At 40.3% G+C, this 19189-nt stretch overlaps 1 protein-coding gene across 5 annotated transcripts in view; it reads left to right on the top strand.

The window, feature by feature from the left end:
- Positions 1-18604, top strand: part of DCLK2 (doublecortin like kinase 2) — a 112440-nt gene extending 93836 nt beyond the window's left edge. For 2 of the 5 annotated variants that reach the window (XM_044300364.1, XM_044300363.1), the window contains 3 exons: positions 1275-1355; positions 6559-6672; positions 15262-18604. In XM_044300364.1, coding sequence (XP_044156299.1) covers positions 1275-1355; positions 6559-6672; positions 15262-15405 — 339 coding nt within the window. In that variant the 3' untranslated portion in view covers positions 15406-18604. Of the gene's footprint in view, positions 1-1274; positions 1356-6558; positions 6673-10839; positions 11402-15261 lie in introns of those variants that run through there. The other 3 variants (XR_006390770.1, XM_044300366.1, XM_044300365.1) reach the window with 3 other exon arrangements.
- The last annotated feature ends 585 nt before the right edge of the window (positions 18605-19189 follow it).

The raw sequence follows: 19189 nt of genomic DNA, 5'->3' as shown, positions 1-19189 counted from the left end.
TTAGTGTGTGCAAGACTTCTATGATGGCTGTCTGGAGATATGATGTGACATCCATGACCCCCAGCAACTGGATGTCTGATGTGTATGAGGCAGCCTAAGGAGACTGGAATGGGTAATGACCGCTGGTTTGTCATCAGTAATTTACCCTAGTAATGAGCTTTTGAAATGTGCCGCATTGTGTGCAAAATCAGCATTAAGTAATAATTATTTGGTATTATTTAACTTCAAGGGATGCCAGGGAATGCCCATTTAAACATATATTTTTTATGAGCCTTCATTATTAGTGTAGTTTTTTTTTGGATGTTTTTTGTTATTTCAGTGCCAGCAGAGAAATCCAGTTAAATCTATTATCTTATTGGACAGTTACCTCAATCAATAGATTTCATTTTTATCAATATGTAAAGCTTTACCCTTATCTTTTAGATATTGGTATAGTTACAACAATTTTTTTATTGACTGGAAACAAAACAGACAAGTTTTAATCTTAGTGAAATCATTTTCAACCAATCCATTTTAAGGGCTCTGTACCCAGTACCTGGACCTGATATGTAAAATACGATTAAGACTTGACCCCCCCCCCCCCCCCCATCATATTTATTTTGAAACCTATTCATGTAATAAGGGATGTTGTACTGTAATATAATATATGCTATTATGTAAAATATTTATAATATATATAAATATGCAGTAATGATGAAACAGTCAATTTTTATAACCAGGGCATATAACATGAAGCAGTAAATGTAAAGTACAGGATTGGCCCGTTGGGTTTACAGTGGTTATTTTTTTTCAATGCATGTTGTACTCGGTTTGCATGGGATGATACCCACTGTCCCCCATGTGGCCGCCAGATGTTCATTTAGGGCCCAACTTGAAAGAGGTCAGTTGTGAAGTTGGCAAGTTGCCTTATACAGTTTGGTCAAAATATGGACTAAGAACCGCATGTATTAAATTTTGCTTGGCAGCAATAGATCAATGCATAACATGTGGATGTGTGATCCATGGGGGAGATTTATCAAAACTGGTGTAAAGTAGAACTGGCTTAGTTGCCTATAGCAACCAATCAGATTCCACCTTTATTTCCCAAAGGAGCTCTGAAAACTGTAAACTGGAGTCTGATTGGTTGCTGTGGGCAACTAAGCCAGTTTTCCTTTACACCAGTTTTGATGAATCTCCCTATGTCTTTAAGTCTACATTTACGGTGTATTTCCGTAGGGCTCTGCATTTCTCTGAAATCAGTATTGTAAAAAGTAATGGAGACATTTTCTCTCTAGGAGCTGATCAGTTGTATGTTACAAGTAAATGTAGATGACAGGTTCACGGCAGATCAGATCCTGTCTCACCCCTGGGTGTCTGTAAGTACAATCCCAATATCCATCCTGTAGTGTGAATGTGCTACTTACAAAGTTATCGCCCTGCTGCCTGTGTTTTTTGACCATCCTTTCCTTTCTCATTTAATGAAATGTTTTACTAAAGTATTGTTCATACAGGTGTGCAGCCGGAAACACTGCATCCATCAGATAAAGAAACACAATAGAGTGGTTTGCAGAGTTTCTTTCAATAAAGTGATGTTTATCAGGAGTTTAGACATTTGACAACATATTGGAGTGTACCCACATGCCAGTCTTTATCTCCCTGCACTGGCGTGAGATGCATCTAATTAAGAGGCAGATGTCTCTTAAAGGGAATCTGTCACCCTGATTTTGGACCATTATCTGCAGTGATACACAAGTAGTACTGCTGATATGGAGCCCAGATCACAATTTTTTAATTTCCTACTCCCCCTCGTTTCCCAGCTGTCGGTGCTCAGAGCGACATTGAAATACATTGTCAGGACTGCTGTGCATGCGCACAAGTCCTCTCCATTATGTTCTCTCGGGACTTTGTATTTCAGTGCAGCTATGAGCACTGACAGTGGAGAATCGGGGGCAGTAAGAAAATAAGATAGTCACTAATAAATTTGTCGCATCTGTGCCCTGCTGTGCGCCAGAAACTGAAGCCTACGCCAGCCAGGGGTGTGTGCCATAACGTGTGACTTTTGCCACAATAGCGGTGTAAGGGATTTAATAAATGTTCCTCTGTATGTTTTATAAAAATGTGATCTTCAGAGAGAAAAAAAGGCCTTCACAAAAATAAAGAAAATAAGACACATGTACAGTCATGTGTGCATCAATACATAAGGAAGAAAACAAAGCAGGAAGAAGTATCTGTGTTTGTTCTCTTTTTCCCTAACACCTTAGATCACTGATGGCTAACCTCCGCCACTCCAGCTCTAGTGAAACTATGACTCCCAGCATGCTCCATTCATTTTTGTGGAGTTCAGAGAACAGCCGAGCAAGTGTGTATCTTGGGAGTTGTCGTTTTACCACAGCTGGAGTGCTGGAGGTTAGCCATCACAGCCTTAGAGCATACAAATTAGCACTCCTTCAACAAAAAAAGAAACTAAAGCTGCATCTCTAGTGTCACCAGATGTAAGGTAGCTTTCCCATAAGACAATGTTCGACTGTTTAAACAGGCCTTGGGACATAACTTGGATAATAATTAAGCCAGCAACTCATCTGCAGACAGTTGTTTCGGGGTGATTGCCCCTCATCAGGGCAGAACAGAGAAAACTGGGTGAAAGACCTTTTTCAGGATGCAGGAGTACTATTTCTCCTTGTGGAGAGCACCAAGTAGGCGTAAGAAGTCACTGATATGAATGATACCAAGAGATACTATAACTCGTGCTTGTTCTTGCAACAAGCAGTCTTGTAGAAATTATACTGAGAAAACAGGCGTTAATTTTCTGCTGGTCTCCTCCATTTTTGGCTTGTGACTAACCAGGGAATGAGGCTTGGCTACGGGTGGGGCTTATAAATCTTGGTTACCTGCTGCAGAGGGAGGATGCTCCTGCTGAAGCCAGTTGTCACATAGTCATGCACAAGGAGCAGGAAGAGGTAATGGCTGATCACCTGGGACAAAAGATTCTCAGTTTTAATTGTAATATAACACTGAATACAATCAAAGGACAGGAGGAGATTAAGGGAGAAATTTCTTTAGCATTTTTTTTTCTACATTTGTATGTTTAGTGTTCATTTAAATGGGTTTTCTGGGATGTTTACTAACTTGGCCCAATACAGGGGGCTATGAAAAATTATTTTTCATAGTCGCAGAAATTTTCTGCAACAAAATCGCGTGCGACGGCTCCCTAAACAGTCCTTCTGTTGTCCCCAGTAGATGGTGTTCTCAGTGGCTCTCTCAGTGGAACCAGGTGACCGGACATGTTGCAAGATGACCTCCGGGACATCTTGCAAACAGGACACAGGGACCAACAGAATACTTTTACACATGTAATAAATAAACTAGACAGTAACATATGCAGGTTAGGCTATAGTGGTAGCACTACCACAGAACCAAGTGCCCCGGCAGACCAGAGAAAAAAAGAGGGGGCAGAGAAGAAAGGTCCCGGTACACTTGGCTGCTACCTGCGGAGCCCAACAAACTGGACCCCAACAAACACAGGACATGGATCAAGCAACAAGACAAACGGGAACCAGCACAAAAGCAGGTGCCTGGACCCCAAGCGGATTGGAAGCATGGTGGTCTCAGGCAGAGCTGTACACAGACTAGAGATCCTCCCTCCAGAGAACCCAGGGACCCTCTCACAAAGGCAGGACAAACACAGGAACAGAAGCAGTAAGGCACTGCAGGACAGACAAGGAACATACTAGATCAGAAGCAGTAGGCACTGCCAGGCTGGACATAGGACAGGATTAGAAGCAGTTTAGCACTGCCAGGCTATCAGACGCAGTTAGAACACTGCTAGGCTAGACATGGAACAGAGTGGGTCCAGACAGAACAGGAATAGAAGAATAGACAAGGCATGGACAAGGAAAAAACATTACAGTACTGGTACAGAAGATCAGACTAGGTGGCAACAACAACAACAACACTTTACCTGATGACACCACACAAAAGGGCAGATGGCAAAAAAAAACCTGGGTCAGCAGCAAGGGGCTAACACTCAGCAAGGCACAGGACAGAACTGACCCCCTGCGTGAGCAGCAAGGTGCAACACCCAGCAAGGCAGAAGATAGACTGACCTCCTGGGTGAGCAGCACACAGATAGATATAGCTGCTAACAGGGCACCTGATAAGCCACACCCAGGAACAGACCAGGAGAAGTTAACCCAATCAGAACCAGGAGTAACCAGAACCATAGAACATACAATCACAAGTGTCAGTTCACACCAGACAGAATGCTGCAGCTACCCCTCAGTTGATTCTTGTGTGGTTCCCAACCTCCTCTTTTACGCTGTGGAAATGCAATCTACCCACTTTCTTACTATCTGCAGCTAAATTGTTAATCCCAACATTCTGGCGGAACCCAAGGCCTCCAAACCTACAAGACTAGGCCAATAAGGTCAATCAAATACTTCGACTAGAGCAGGGTTCCCCAACTCCAGCCCTCAGGGCCCACTTGCCAGTCAGGATTTAGGAGTGTCCCACAGAATGAATACCAGAATATATCAGCTGCCCAATACTAAGGAAATCCTGAAAACGTGACTGGTTGGTGAGCCCTGAGGACTGGAGTTGAGGACCACTGGACTAGAGGACCTAGCTCACTGGGAAGCTATGACCAGAATGTCGTTCCTCAAAATCTGGGATCCCTGGATGCAATCCAAATACATGGACACATCCCACCTGGCTCCTACACAGCCTTTAATTTTATATTGCCTATAGTTTACTACTTGCACCCTACGATGAACTAGTGCAACCCATAACCTTTTAAAGCCCCCCTTACCTCCCCAAACCTTTTTTTTTTTTTTTTTTTTACTCTTTCGCTTTTTACCCTTCTAATTTTGTTCGTTTTTTTTTTTTCAAATTTGTTGATCCACATCTCACTAGCACTGTAGAGGTAGACATCCAAATGCAGTCAGTTGAAGATGAGTCTGTTTGCATTAGAACAATTTGTCATGGATCATATTTAAACCTCTAAAAGATTGTGCTGTTTATTGTGAGAAAAATACTTTCTTTGTATTTTGTATTCTATGACCTGCAGAATATAATTGAATAATAGAGATTTAACACAGAATGCTGCAGCTAGCACGCCTGAACGCCAACCAGCATACACAGGACAACTGTAGCCAGTGCGAGGTTACAGGCAGCCAGCCTACACAAGGAGTAACAGACCTGCACTGTGATACAAACAGACATGCATACTCAGGTCATGTTCACACACAACACTGCAGCCAGCACGCAGTCCCAAGCAACCAGCATACACAGGTGATGGCCTGCAGCCAGTACGCAAGGGAGCCTGCAGCCAGCCTGCACGGCAACAGTGACGAGAACTGCACTGAGAAGCAGATATGGGGAGTGCACACATTCACAGGCAGCAGTTCACAGAAGACACTGCAGCCAGCACGCAGCCCCAAGCAACCAACATACACAGGAGTCAGCCTTCAACCAGTACGCGAGAGGGCATGCAGCCAGCCTACATGGCACAACTCTCACAGTGAACTGCACCGTGACAAATACAACATGCCCGACCCTTCTTTCCACTGACATCTGCCGAGGAAAGCTGCCACTTCTAAGCCAGATTAAAAGAGGCAGACACTTTTTTATTAATCTAAATTAATTTGGACTGTCCACAGGACTCCTTGGCTCAGAATGAGGAAAGATTTAGATGAATAAACACATTATAATGAATCTTTTCCCACAAAACGATATATTTATCTGCTCAGTTCCTTCTGCTCTATAATCTGCTGCCTGCAAATCACACAGCATTTTGTGGTGACAGATTCCCTTTAATACCCTTATCGGTCCATTCACATGACCATATTTTTCTTTCCGTATCCGATTCACAATTTTGCGGATCTATTCACCTCACTGGGGCCGCAAAGGATGTGGTGTTGTCCGCATCTACACTTCCATTCCTTGACCATGCAAAAAAGATAGAGCTGAATATGTTGGTTCGTTCCACAAAATCCTCCAGTATTCGTGTTTTGCAGATCTGCAGTTTGCAGACCACAAAACACATATGGTTGTCTGAATGAGCCCTAACCCTGCATATTGGGTTTTGCAAGGAGGATGTCCAATCCTATATTAAATTTATCCACGCTTTCAGCAATTACTATGGAAGCGTGGTCCAATTAGAAAAAGAAGACTGTTATGGAGCTCTTATAGCTAAGAAAAAATACATTATAGAAATGATTGTATTCATGATCTCTGCACTCACTCACCATTTCATGAATGGCTGACAGCGTGTTTTAGCAGAGTCTTTGGCTGTTAGTCATTGGAGGCAGGAGGCAAAGGGAGTCCTCTGTATTCTATCTTCTTGGCTATTATCCAATCAGCACCTTTTGGTATAATTGCTAGCCACACCTGTCATAATAATATGCTGCCCATAAAGCAGTTGTCTAATCAGAGACAGTCCCCTTCATATTCAAGCTGCTATTGCAATCAGTTGATCGCCAACAGAGCAGCACCAGACACCCCTAGCACCAGGGAGGTCAGCCACAATGTATTTTATTACAATGCCAAATAATAAATGCAATTTATTTTATGTTTTTTATACAGGACGATGCCTCACTGGGGAATAATATGCAGGTTGAAGTCACAGGTAAATTAAAACAGCATTTTAACTCATTACCCAAGGATAATAACACTACAGCTGCAGTGTCTGTGATCATGGTAAGTATGGTTTACTCTCTGCAGTGTTAAAGGCTTGCTTGATGATGCATGTACCATAATGTATGTTGTTTTCTGTGATAGTTTTCTCTGTAACAATAAAACATAACCTTAAACATTTTAAAGGCTATGTACACCTTTTAATAGTGCATTGTACTTATTTTGAGCTCAAAATAATATTTTTCAATTGGTCTTTATTAAATAATTTGAGCCCTTTTCTCTGTACAGTCTTGAGATTCTCTAGTACACTAGTTCTCTAGATACTCATTATGGCTCAATTATCTTACTGATAAGAATGTGGCTTAAATAAGTGTTTATGACCTTTTTAGTATTTTAGAGAGTGAGTCCCGACCTAATTACCCACTTTTTTTTATCAGTGTAGGGTTGAAAGAGCCATCCTATCGAAATACACCAAATAGACTGTGCACCTTTCCTATTTGCTGCGTGAACCTATTCACAATTAAAACAAAGATAGCAGTCGAAACCGCTACCATGCCAGTCTTCTCTTATGCAAGGGATGTGTTAAGGGTGGGGGAAGGTATCAAGAACTGAGCTCTTCTGTTCTGGAATGGTAGGTTGTGTTGGAATAAACCAGCCACCCTTTTATGTATGGTATGGGGCCCACACTAGTCTGCACACTTTACACCCAAATATTTCTACCTATAGAGGCATACATGCATATATGAAGTAGCCTTAACATCAAAATCAATTAGGAGTCTTAGGCTTAATGCACACGATCAGGATTGCGTGCAGATTTTTCACGCCTATTTGTGTGCGGAAAATACACACCGTAAGTCATGTACTCTACGAGAATTTGAAATTCTCGATTCACACGATGCAGATTTTAAAATCCGCAGCATGTCAATTTATTTTATTTTTCCTGACCGGATTTTCTTCATTAATTTAGGAAAATCCGCACGCAAATTCGCACTAATTTATGCGGATTGACCACACAGATTTGCACATGAATCCTGAACGTGTGCATGTACCCTAAAGGTATTCAGATGAATTACACAAGGTACAGATATTTAAAAGATTGGAAATGGGTTATGTTGAGTCTCCGCTAAAACATCTTGACTATATCTGCTTTTTCTAGGTGGTTTAATTAGTACATTTTAGACACTGTCATTGTGTATATCCGTGTTATTATACTACTACATGCCTGTAAGAACTGGAATGTCATGACTCAAGTCCACTTCTAAACAACCCTCACTGTGTATGTAAAAAAAAACTTATACTAACTAGAAGTGGATCTAAGAATAAGCAGAGAGGGTATAAATATAACATAAATAGCATAGCTTGAAAGTCAGTAAAAACCTTAAAATATATAGCATTTGAGTGGAAACTTATATGCTTTGTGTTTACTAGCAACTTACATATGGAATATACCAATATACCTTCTCAATAGCTGTATGGCTTAAAGGCTATGGACACATTCAAATATATTTGTTACTAAATTGCATGTTATGTGATAAAAAATATATTTTCTAATTGTTTATAATGAAATCTTCTCGGTCATTTGTCTTTTAATGTCTTAATATGTTCACATACATTGCAGGCAGCTCGGTTCCATTCAGAGTAAAATCCTTAAGATGAGCTCTCTGATGGCTCACTCTGTAGCTCTTATTTCTGTTCTCTTGAAGGATCTTAAAAGCTGAAATTGTTGTGATTGAAGTTAATTTTTTTGACAAAGATGTCAGTTTATAAGGATCATTAAAGGGATTGTCTCATCATGGACAATGGGGGCATATCGCTAGGATATGCCACCATTGTCTTATCGGTGCGGGTCCCACACCTATATCGAGAACGGAGCCCCACAAGTGAAGGAGGGCGCACTGCGCATGCGCAGCCGCCCTCCATTCATTTTCTGTGGGGCCGGCAAACTTAGCCAAGCGCTGGCTTTTTCCGTCGGCCCCATAGAAATGAATGCTCCCGTTTACTTCTATGGGGAGCTGGCTTGGTGGGTGCCGGACAGGAGTCCTCCAGCCGCCCCCATGCAAGGCTCCGTTCTCGATATAGGTGCTGGTTCCAGCGGTGGGACCCGCACCTATAAGACAATGGGGGCATATCCTAGCGATATGCCCCCATTGTCCATGATGAGACAACCCCTTTAAGGAGAGCAGAGATAAGGGCTGCAGAATGGGCCATACGAAAGATCATCTGATGGGACTGAGCAGTCTGCAATGTATGTGAACATGTACAGGTGCCAAAAGACAATGGTTGAGAATTTTTAATTAAAACTAATTCTAAAAATGATATTTAGATTCAATTAAAATAATGATGATAAGGTATTAATAGTCTTTAAATTTCATATGTGAGTCAGTAAATATTATTATTGATTTATGTATTGAATTTTTTCATGAATGTCCAAATATAAAAGTAGATTTTCTTTTTAGTGCTCTCTCAAATTCACCATCTATCCTGTAAACTTCCATCAAAATGCTATATTTTTTCCCCCCCCTCAGAATATCAGTCCCACTCCTCTTCACATCACTGTTATTTTTTTTATTCTTCTGATCCATCAGAAGATCAGAAAATAAAGGAAAGAAAATGGATCCTGTGTAAGTTATGCACATTTTGCATCAGTTTGAGCCATTTCTGAAATCCGTTAATTTAGACGGAAAAAGTCTTTTGTGGTTTTTTTTTCTGTCTAAAAAATGGATTTCCGATGGAAATGGCTCTTGCGGATGCCAAATGTGCATAACTGATGCACAAGTTCAGTTTTTTTACAGGATCAGTTTTTTTCTTAATTTTTCTGCTCTTCTGATGGATCAGAAGAAAGAGGGGGAAAAACTGTGATTTGAACTCTCCCTTAGGGCTCATGCACATGACCTTGTGTTTTGCAGTCCACAAATTACTGATCCGCAAAACACGGTTGCCAGCCGTGTGCGTACCACACAGCAAAACGGACAAGAATTGGACATGTTCTATTTATTTAATTTTTTTGCTTGGCCATGGAACGGAGCAACGGATGCGGATAGCACGTGGAGTACTGTCCACATCTTTTGCAGCCCCATTGAAGTGAATGGGTCTGCATCCGAGAGACGCAAAAAATACTTCTTACGTTTTTGTAAAAATTTTATTGTATCTTTTCATGGGACAACTGGTGGATGTCTCTAACATCCACCAGCTCCGTGATGTCGTCATGGAGAGGTGAAAGAGGATTCCAGTGGCAACCTGTGAAGCTCTAGTGAACTCCATGCCCAAAAAGTCAAGGCAGTGCTAGAAAATAATGGTGGCCACACAAAATATTGACACTTGGGGCACAATTTGGCCATTTTCACTTAGGGGTGTACTCACTTTTGTTACCATTGGTTTAGACATTAATGGCTATGTTATTTTGAGGACACACCAAATTTACACGGTTATATAAGCTGTACACTGACTACTTTACATTGTATCAAAGAGTCAGATCTTCAGTATTGTCCCATGAAAATATGTAATAAAATATTTATAAAAATGTGAGGCGTGTACCTGTGCAGACCTTATTCTGCTGGGATCTGGATACAATTGCATCCAATTTCAAAGGGTTGTCAGGTCAGCCAATAGGACAGAGCAATATATTTGTCCGCAAGAAAATGACCAGTTAAAGTGGATTTAGACTGCCCAACTGTTCAGGCAATTATCGGGAAGGGACTGTTCCTTCTCAATAATTGCCTGCTCATCAGAGGTAAAGAGCTACATTTACGTGGAGAGGTCACCTTCACTGTATAGGGATGACTGATTGCTACTGCAATCGTTCGTCCTCATACAGATTCATTGTTTACAGGCAGTAGATCACAGTTAAGACTATATGAACTGCTGTCGAGAAATTATTATTTAATGTGCTGTATGAAAGATCATTTCAGCATTATGCTTGTTCATCAGTTGCTCGGCAGCACACTTATAAGGGCCTATTATTGGGAATGACCATTCATAGTAAGGTTCGTTCCCAATAATCAGCCTAACAATTGTGTGGTGTAAATCCACCTTTACACTTTAGTTCATATAGGATTACCTAAAAGAATATTCTCATCCACTGACAGCAGAGATCTTACAGTGACAAATTGAAACTTGCATTTTCTAATACAATGATTACAGTTAATGTAGTTTTAAAATTTTAAACCCCATAAACCAGAATTGTAGTTCTGCAAAGCTTTCAGATGATGCTGTCTACATTTCATTTCACAGTTTGAGTTTGACTTGTAACAAGACACTTCTGACCTCCAAATCTTGCGTTAGTATTGGGCCAGTGACGATGAGAAGGCAGCAGAGGCTTGGTATACAGATATACTGTGCTACACTTTAATAAGAACTCTTCTGCATGCCCCTTATCTTGGCTTTCTTCTTTCACGCTGTTCAATTCTTGCTGGGGGGGAGTTAAAATTGACTTCGAGCACTGCTTTCTTCACAAAAGCCTCTGAAAATAATTTCTGCTAACCTAACAGACTTCTCAAATTGCACATGAATACTCAATAGATTTCATTGTTATAATTGTCTCTAGTATGTTCTCTTGTATTCTTTAAAGGGTTTGTGGAAGAATGGGGGTGGTTAGCATCCCCCCCCCCCCCCCATTCTGGCAGACACCCAAAGAGAAGGTGACTTACCTGCTTCTCAGTGCTGGTTCCTGCTTCTTCTTCTCCTGCAGGCCTAGGCTCCACCTATGCCAACATCTGCTTTGACATCACAACAATGTCCGGCTACCCTTGCATCATGACAAATGGTCACATGACACCATGGGAGCCGGACAACACAGCGGCCAATCAGTGGCTGTGGCGATGTCAAATCAGATGTTGACCTCGCTGGAGCCCATCACAGGCCTGCAGTAGAAGTGGTGGGGAGCCAGCGCCAGGAAGCAGGTAAGTAGTCTTCCCTTTTGCATGTGCAGCAGAATGGGGGGGTGCCAAAACCTCCCCATCTTTGCACATCAGCATTATTAGTCAAGTTATGTCATTTGGACATACCTAGTCTTTTATGTTCTTTAGGAATTTTTTAAAGATATCTGTTTCAAGTGTTTCAAAAATGGAGACCTATCACTCTAATGTCAGGCCTCCTGCTTAATATAATTGAATTGGAAGATTGTTGTATACTGTAAATGCCCAAGGATTACAGGATACGTAGTATGACATTATAATGCTTCACTTACACTGGCGATTGTTTGGTACAAATGTTTATTCATGATAATCTGCCCATGTAAAGGTGCCGCAGATCAAAACAAGCAAAACACTTGTTTATCAGGTGGAATAATTGTTCACGCTGACACCTCAATCCTTGTTTCTGGGCAGGAGATTGCGCAGTGTTAACCTTGATCTGCTGCCCAGAAACAATTCATTTGTATGAGGTCAAACGGCAGCAGTAGCAATAGCTTGTCCCTATACGATGGAGGAGATCGCTGCATGTAAATACAGCTCTTCACCTCCTCTGATCAGCAGGTCAGGAAGCAACGCTTTCTTCCCGATAATTGTTTGCTAGTTGGCACAGTGTAAAAGCCCCTTTTATAGTGATTTTATAGTTGTCTGCATAAGAGAATTGTAATGGAGTGAAAAAGTATAAGAGCAGCTAAATAGCAAGGTGAGATGGTGACTTTTATGGAATGGCCAAACCAAAGAACGACCATAAGAACATTTAACCTAGAGGAAAATGTCCAAAATCCCTCCATGTTAAATTATTATATAAAGTTACATAACTGTTCACGTTTTTGTTTCCTTTTTTGTCACTTGTTAAAATTCTAGTTACAAGAGGATACTGAAGCCATTTATGTTTTTAACATACTGCTAGCAATAAACAGGCCAGACACCGGTCAGCACTTAGTCCTGTATTATTAAAGGTGGATTCAGACGGGCCGATGAGCAGCAGATTGTCAGGAAGGAAGCGTTTACATGCAGTGATCACCTCTACAGTATGAGAACGAGGGATTACCACATCTGCTGCATTGTTTTTGGGCATCAGATCACTGTTTAGACGGCACGATCTGCTGCACTCAAACGATAATTTAGGTGCCTGCACGAATGACTGTTTCACCCAATGAACAAGCATTTCGTTGTTCACTTGTGATCAGCTGCACCTTTAGACGGGCAGATTGTTGGAATTAAGTGTTCGCAGGAACTACGTTCTTTCCCGATTATCTGGCCGTCTAAATCCACCTTAACAGTACAATATAGACACTATGGCCCTGATTTATGTAAAAAATATTTTTTTATTTTTTTTTGCGACGTGTTAATGACTTTCACTCCAGATTTATTACTCAGCCTCACTCCAGTAGGAGGGTGAAGTAGGAAAATTGGAGTAGCTTTTCTAGAAAAGTGTTAGGTTTAAGGATAAGACTAATTTGTTAAACATGTGACATTTGATAAATGTGTCATAAAATACTACAACATAGACTCAAGCAAGACTGACTTCAAATATTCCCCTCGTGATAAATTCCCCCCTATGTATTATTTTAAGAACCCCTAAACTGTGGGCTATATCGTTCCTCGAGGATTGCCATGGTGCTGTACATACATTGTTGTTTCTATTGTATTCAGTGTTGTTGACTTTGCTTCTAGTAAGTCTAGTTTCTATCCCTTGCTTCTTTCCTCCATCCCTCCTGTTTTCCAAACGCCTGCCTTGCTTCCCCTCTGCATAGGTCCAGGACAATGGTATGTATAACTGCATCTGCAATGCTTTATCTGCTGCATAAATGCATAACATAATACCCCGTTCCATTAAAGAGAAGGAGATATAATAATGCCTTTATATATAAACTGTGAGATCATTATTACTGAGGGGAAAAAGTCAAAATGTCCAAGCATGTGAGATTTCCCCTCAAATTATTCATGTAAAATATAAAAAATATGTAGCTAGAGATTATCAGTATGATCAAGTGACTCTCAGCCCTGGTTGCAGACCCTATGCATTGCAGTGGGCATGGCTTTCCGCCATGTGGATAAAACAGTAATTGCAGGCCACATACCATATATGTGACTTTTCCCTTGAAAAGTGGCTTGTTGGCTCTCCTTCTAAGGCCTCTTTCACACTACAGTATGTCCGTTTTGCGGTCCGTTTTTCACGGATCCGTTGTTCCGTTTTTTTGCTTCCGTTGTGTTTCTGTTCCGTTGTTCCGTTCCGTTTTTCCGTATGGCATATACAGTATACAGTAATTACATTGAAAAAATTGGGCTGGGCATAACATTTTCAATAGATGGTTCCGCAAAAAACGGAACGGATACGGAAGACATACGGATGCATTTCCGTATGTGTTCCGTTTTTTTTGCGGACCCATTGACTTGAATGGAGCCACGGACCGTGATTTGCGGCCAAATATAGGACATGTTCTATCTTTCAACGGAACGGAAAAACGGAAATACGGAAACGGAATGCATACGGAACACATTCTGTTTTTTTTTTGCGGAACCATTGAAATGAATGGTTCCGTATACGGACCGTATACGGAACGCAAAAAACGGACCGCTAAACGGAAAAAAAAAACGGTAGTGTGAAAGAGGCCTAATAGTACCCTCTGTAAGTAGCCATTATTTATTGTCGATTAGATGTAGTGTTTGTGTTAAAGGGATTGTCTAGATTTCAGCAAATAAAGATCATTCATTGTATAAAGGGAAAAAAAATATGCACCAGGCTATGTGGTGTGTATCAATTCATCAGTTTTCATGATCTGTGCTTGTTCATGGTGACCCTCTGGAAGAAAAATTGAGAGATTACATTCACTAACATAAGGCAAATCGTGAAAACTGTGAGGAGTGAGGAAATGATACACACATATAAGGGTAAGTTCACATCATTGCTATATATTTCCATTCCACTCTGTTTAAGGGGCAGAACAACAAAAATAACAGAAGTACCAGATTGGGCACATAGGTGAATGGATTGTACAGACTCCAACGACTACAATGGAGTCTGGTCAATATGTGTTTAGGATCCTGTTTTTTACCATACAAAAAAGTCATGCATTCAGAACTTTTTTTTGTCCAGTCTTTTTGATGGAGACTACAACACAGATGTGAACAAGTCCTAAAAAAAGTGAATATTTTCTCACCGTACCATGAATAAGCCTTATTTGCTGAGGCTGGAAGACTCCTTTCAATACTGTGTTGCATGGAAGTGTGCAGCAGCTTTGTTAGTCAGTTGAACCAGTTTTATGTGCCTTCCATTAAAACAGTTCAGTGTCACTTTGTTTCATGAAAACTTGTTTCCCATACACAATGTCTATTGGCGTGTTCTTTGTTATCGTGTACTATTAGTGTCCTAATCCAACTATAATGATGATAATAATATACAGCATCAAACAGGTGAAAAAAATGACTCACAGTTTACGTAGATCTAACACGCTGGATAATTAAAAAAAAAATATAATGATAATTTGGGAATATGTCTATAATACTAGGATTGGATACAGAGACGGTAACTCATGAAGCTAATGTTGTCCAAGCAGTAATACCACACTAGATGATCAGACTGCAGCCAGGGTCATCTAAAGAGGTTACCAACCACAGCAATGATCTTGGTGGAAGATCACATTATTATTTCTCCTTTTCCTTGCATGCCTATAATCAATGTCACCAATTACTGTATGAAATGTCTCAGGTTTTCTAACTTATGAACCATATCCTTCTACAGAACACAGCTCTTGATAAACAAGGGCAGATTGTTTCTTGTAAACGCTGTGACAACAATGGTACCACTGACCCGGAGAACACCAGCACCAACACAGCGTCGGCTGATGACCGTCACCTGGATTTGGGGTCTACCAAATTGATGTGATGGATACAAGCCTGGAGCAGATTAATGTCTACTGGGCAGCGTGATCACTAACCTTGAGGATAGCTGATGACCATATCCAGCCGGTGATATCTGTTCTTATTACAACTTTTTTTTTTTTTTTTTTTTTTTTTGAGGAACACTTACTGACTTCCACCAGTTTTCATTACAATCAGTAAAGGACTATACTAGAGTGTTAGATTTGGACTTTGTATTAGTTTCTAACAGGTATAGTTATGTTTCCATATGTTTCTGTATTGGTTAGTTCCTGAAGGGGAAGTACTGGTCCGATGGCTACTGATTTGTTAACACTACTAAGATCTTCAGAAGAGAATCTCTACGGCACGTCCTAATTTCATCTTTGATAATGGTAGTTCCTTTTTTTAGGTGGGGGGTACAGAGGATTCTCATTTTCTCTATAGTTTTAGTTTTTTAAGAAATCCTAAAATTGGATTCTAGAATCCTACAATGTAATGGGCCAAGTTTGAAAATTCTGCAGTATTTCAGACCTTTGGTGAAAAGGGTACATGGTTTCAACACGTGGGTATTTATTTGAAGACATGTTCTTCCATTGACTGATGTGTGACTACTTCTTTTGGATCTACGACTATATATGTAAAAATAATTTGCTAATAATTCTGTTACAGAATGGAATGTAGAGGTTGCTGCATGTCACATCTCAGCAGAAGTGGTGCAATTAAATATTTGAAAACATTTTTTAAGAAAAAATTACTGCTCCATATCCATATAAGCAGCGGGAATGTGTAATTTAGGGGCTAATCTAAAATGTGTCATGGTCATACTGGATACGCCATTCTAGCATTAAACATACACAAGCATATAGATATGCTTTTTAATAACCCTTCCATATTGTGCGCTCATTGCTCAAACAACCAACTTGCAGCAAAGATTGCTCATCAGGTCCATACCTGGTTAGAAGCTGCTATCCTGCATGGTTTCTACTTGTTATGCTACTTTATACATAGGGCCTTCTGTTATCACAAATTATCACAGGAATCCACCTATCTCTAAAGAGGTAAAGACAATCATGGTTAATGGGCCTACTCATGTTACAGTGACCTGAAAAGGTTAAGCAATTGGTTTGATATTATAGAGTAAATATATTTTCTAATTTTCAGTAAAAATCACTTTGAAATGGCCAAGACTATTATCGGTAATATTGTTAAATGTGATGGAAACTTCATAGACCCGATTGGCAAAGGCGTACCTACCACCGAGGTAGACACTGCAGCTGCTGTGGGGCTTTTGGAAGGATTGGATCCTGCCTTGGTTGGTCTTATGTCTTTGTGCAGGACTCTTATCTGCTTGTACAACTGCATTGTAAGCAACCAAGGGGACGAAGAATTGGCAATGTGTGAAACCTTAACGGGGTAATTTGACCTTTGATAAGGGTCTCGCTCTTATCTATAGATCACCTGCCTGTAGACCTTCAAGTTTAAGAATCTCCCAAGACAAACAGAACATGCCTAATGAAATTTATATTTTTGGATAGTAGCCAAAGGTATGCATATAGGACTCTTTCAAACAGAAAATAGTACACCAAGGGTTAACTTTTATATATTAAATCTGGCAGTAGAATAAGAGTGTTCTATGCTGTTCTTTTATATTGCAAATATGGCAAGAGCAGAAGAAGATGCGTTCAACAGAGGGGCCTGGAAACTGATGTGGACATCAAGCTAAATAAACACAACTGCATGAATACTATCCAAAATGGCCTAATTAAGCAATTTGAATAAAGTCTAAATGAATACATATATTTATTAAAAATGAGCCTATCCCTGCTATATGTAATTAAAGGCTATGGACACATTTGAGGACAATTTATTTTATTATTGCTTTCTACATATTTTGGGCTAAATCAGTGAAAGCTGTAGAGAAAAAAAAAACTTGAAAATTTTTACTAAAGAACCACCGAAAAAATTATTTTTAGCCCAAAATGAGTAGAATACAATAAAAAAAAAAATCCCCAAAGGTGTCCAAAGCTTTTAAATGTTTCATTTATTCATTATACTATCCAACCCCTATAATGCCCCCCAAATTGGCCAGGCACCTCATACAGGTTATATTTACCCTGCTCCCCAGCACCAGCTTCTCTGCTGATATCTGCACAGCCGCCAACGCATCTCTCCATCGCGCAGATCAAAACAGACAGGGGGGGGCAGCTAATAGCGGGCCATGACTGGAACGAGCCTCCCTACCGGGACCTGCGATGATAGGGAGGTTTGTCACCATTGCGGCCTGCTATCGGCTGCTCCCCCGTCGCTGGATGTTTTGATCTGTCGAGGAGTGGGGTAAGTATAACCTGTATGAGGTGCCCAGGCATTTTGGGGGGCATTATAGGGGTTCGATAATCCATTTAAGTGTAGAGTAAAAAAAAAAAATTCTGGTGTATTTTGTATACAGAATTAAAGAAAAAAGTTTAGAGACTAACTAACAGTGAACTAAAATGTCCACAGGCCTGTTAAAATGTGACCTAAACTGGTAATTTGTAGTCATGTAACATCCAAAAAAAAGAGCTATAAATGAAATGTTTCCTTGTACATCCCTATAGATGACGAGGTTGTTAAGTTCCATTTATGGGGCCTACTCAAAAGTGCCCATACGCAATAATTGAAGAGAATGGAGGATTTCTACCAAAACCTCATTGTCTGGAAAGAAGTTGGTCGAGTTTAAATTTTTTATCCAATAGCCTTTAGTCTATATAACAAGATTCCCAGAAAAATTGTTTGGGTGCACGACAATGTCATTATCACATATGCCCAGGTAGAATGACTGTAATGGTCAATGTGGACTTCCTGCAACCTCATCCTGCTAAACAACAAAACCATGACAATAAGCAAGAAATGAAAGTACTGATTATTTGAGCATCTTTATCCTGGAATGGACCTATCAGGGACAATAGCCCAATGAGATAAGCCAAGCCTGTTCAAAGGGCATTAACTCTCGAGTCCTTGTAAGACGGCAGAGAGCAGTAATATCGCATAAAGGTTCTCCATATGAATGTTAGAGTTTAGTCATTTGGTTGCTTATTTTAGGCAGTATTGCACTTTTCAGGTGCACAGGTACATTTTCACAAGGTATTATCTATTCATGTATTTGCTACTCATTTTTCCAGACATCATGTTTTAGAACCTCTCAGTATATGGCTTTCATTTTGTACTAGAGATGTAAAATATTTCCAATAAACATCCTCTTCATGGAAGACTGCTGTATTTCTTTATTGATTCGTTTGCATAGATTATTTGATTAGCTGTCAGTGATGTCATTGCTGTAGCATAAATAACAGTAAATGCAGTTTAGATTTCTAGTAAAATCATGTAAAAGATAAGTTACCTAAGTCTTTATCAAAGCATTACCAAATTCCGTACTTTTTCCTCCACTATATACTGTTGTACACCCCACTGATATTTTAATTCATTAAGGCACACTAGCCGTCATGAATCTGCAGAAACGTTACAATAATACAACCACATGCATCCGTCATGAACGGATGCGGTTGTATTATGTCTTATATAGCCGTGATGGATCCTTCACGAACACCATTGAAAGTCAATGGGGGAGGGATCCCTTTTCTATTGTGTCAGAGAAAACGGATCCGTCCCTATTGACTTACATTGTGTGCCAGAACGGATTCGTCTTCCTCCGCACCACATCGCGGACAGAAAAACGCTGCTTGCAAACGGAACGGAATGCATTTTGGAGCATTCAGTTTAGTTCAGTTCAGTTTTCTCCCCATTGACAATGAATCCTATGACGATCTCAATAG

The sequence above is a fragment of the Bufo gargarizans genome, chromosome 1 (assembly GCF_014858855.1).
Source record: "Bufo gargarizans isolate SCDJY-AF-19 chromosome 1, ASM1485885v1, whole genome shotgun sequence".
Taxonomy (NCBI): Eukaryota; Metazoa; Chordata; class Amphibia; order Anura; family Bufonidae; genus Bufo; species Bufo gargarizans.
The sequence above is the reverse complement of the archived record's forward strand: the minus strand, read 5'-3'. Positions and strand labels throughout refer to the sequence as shown.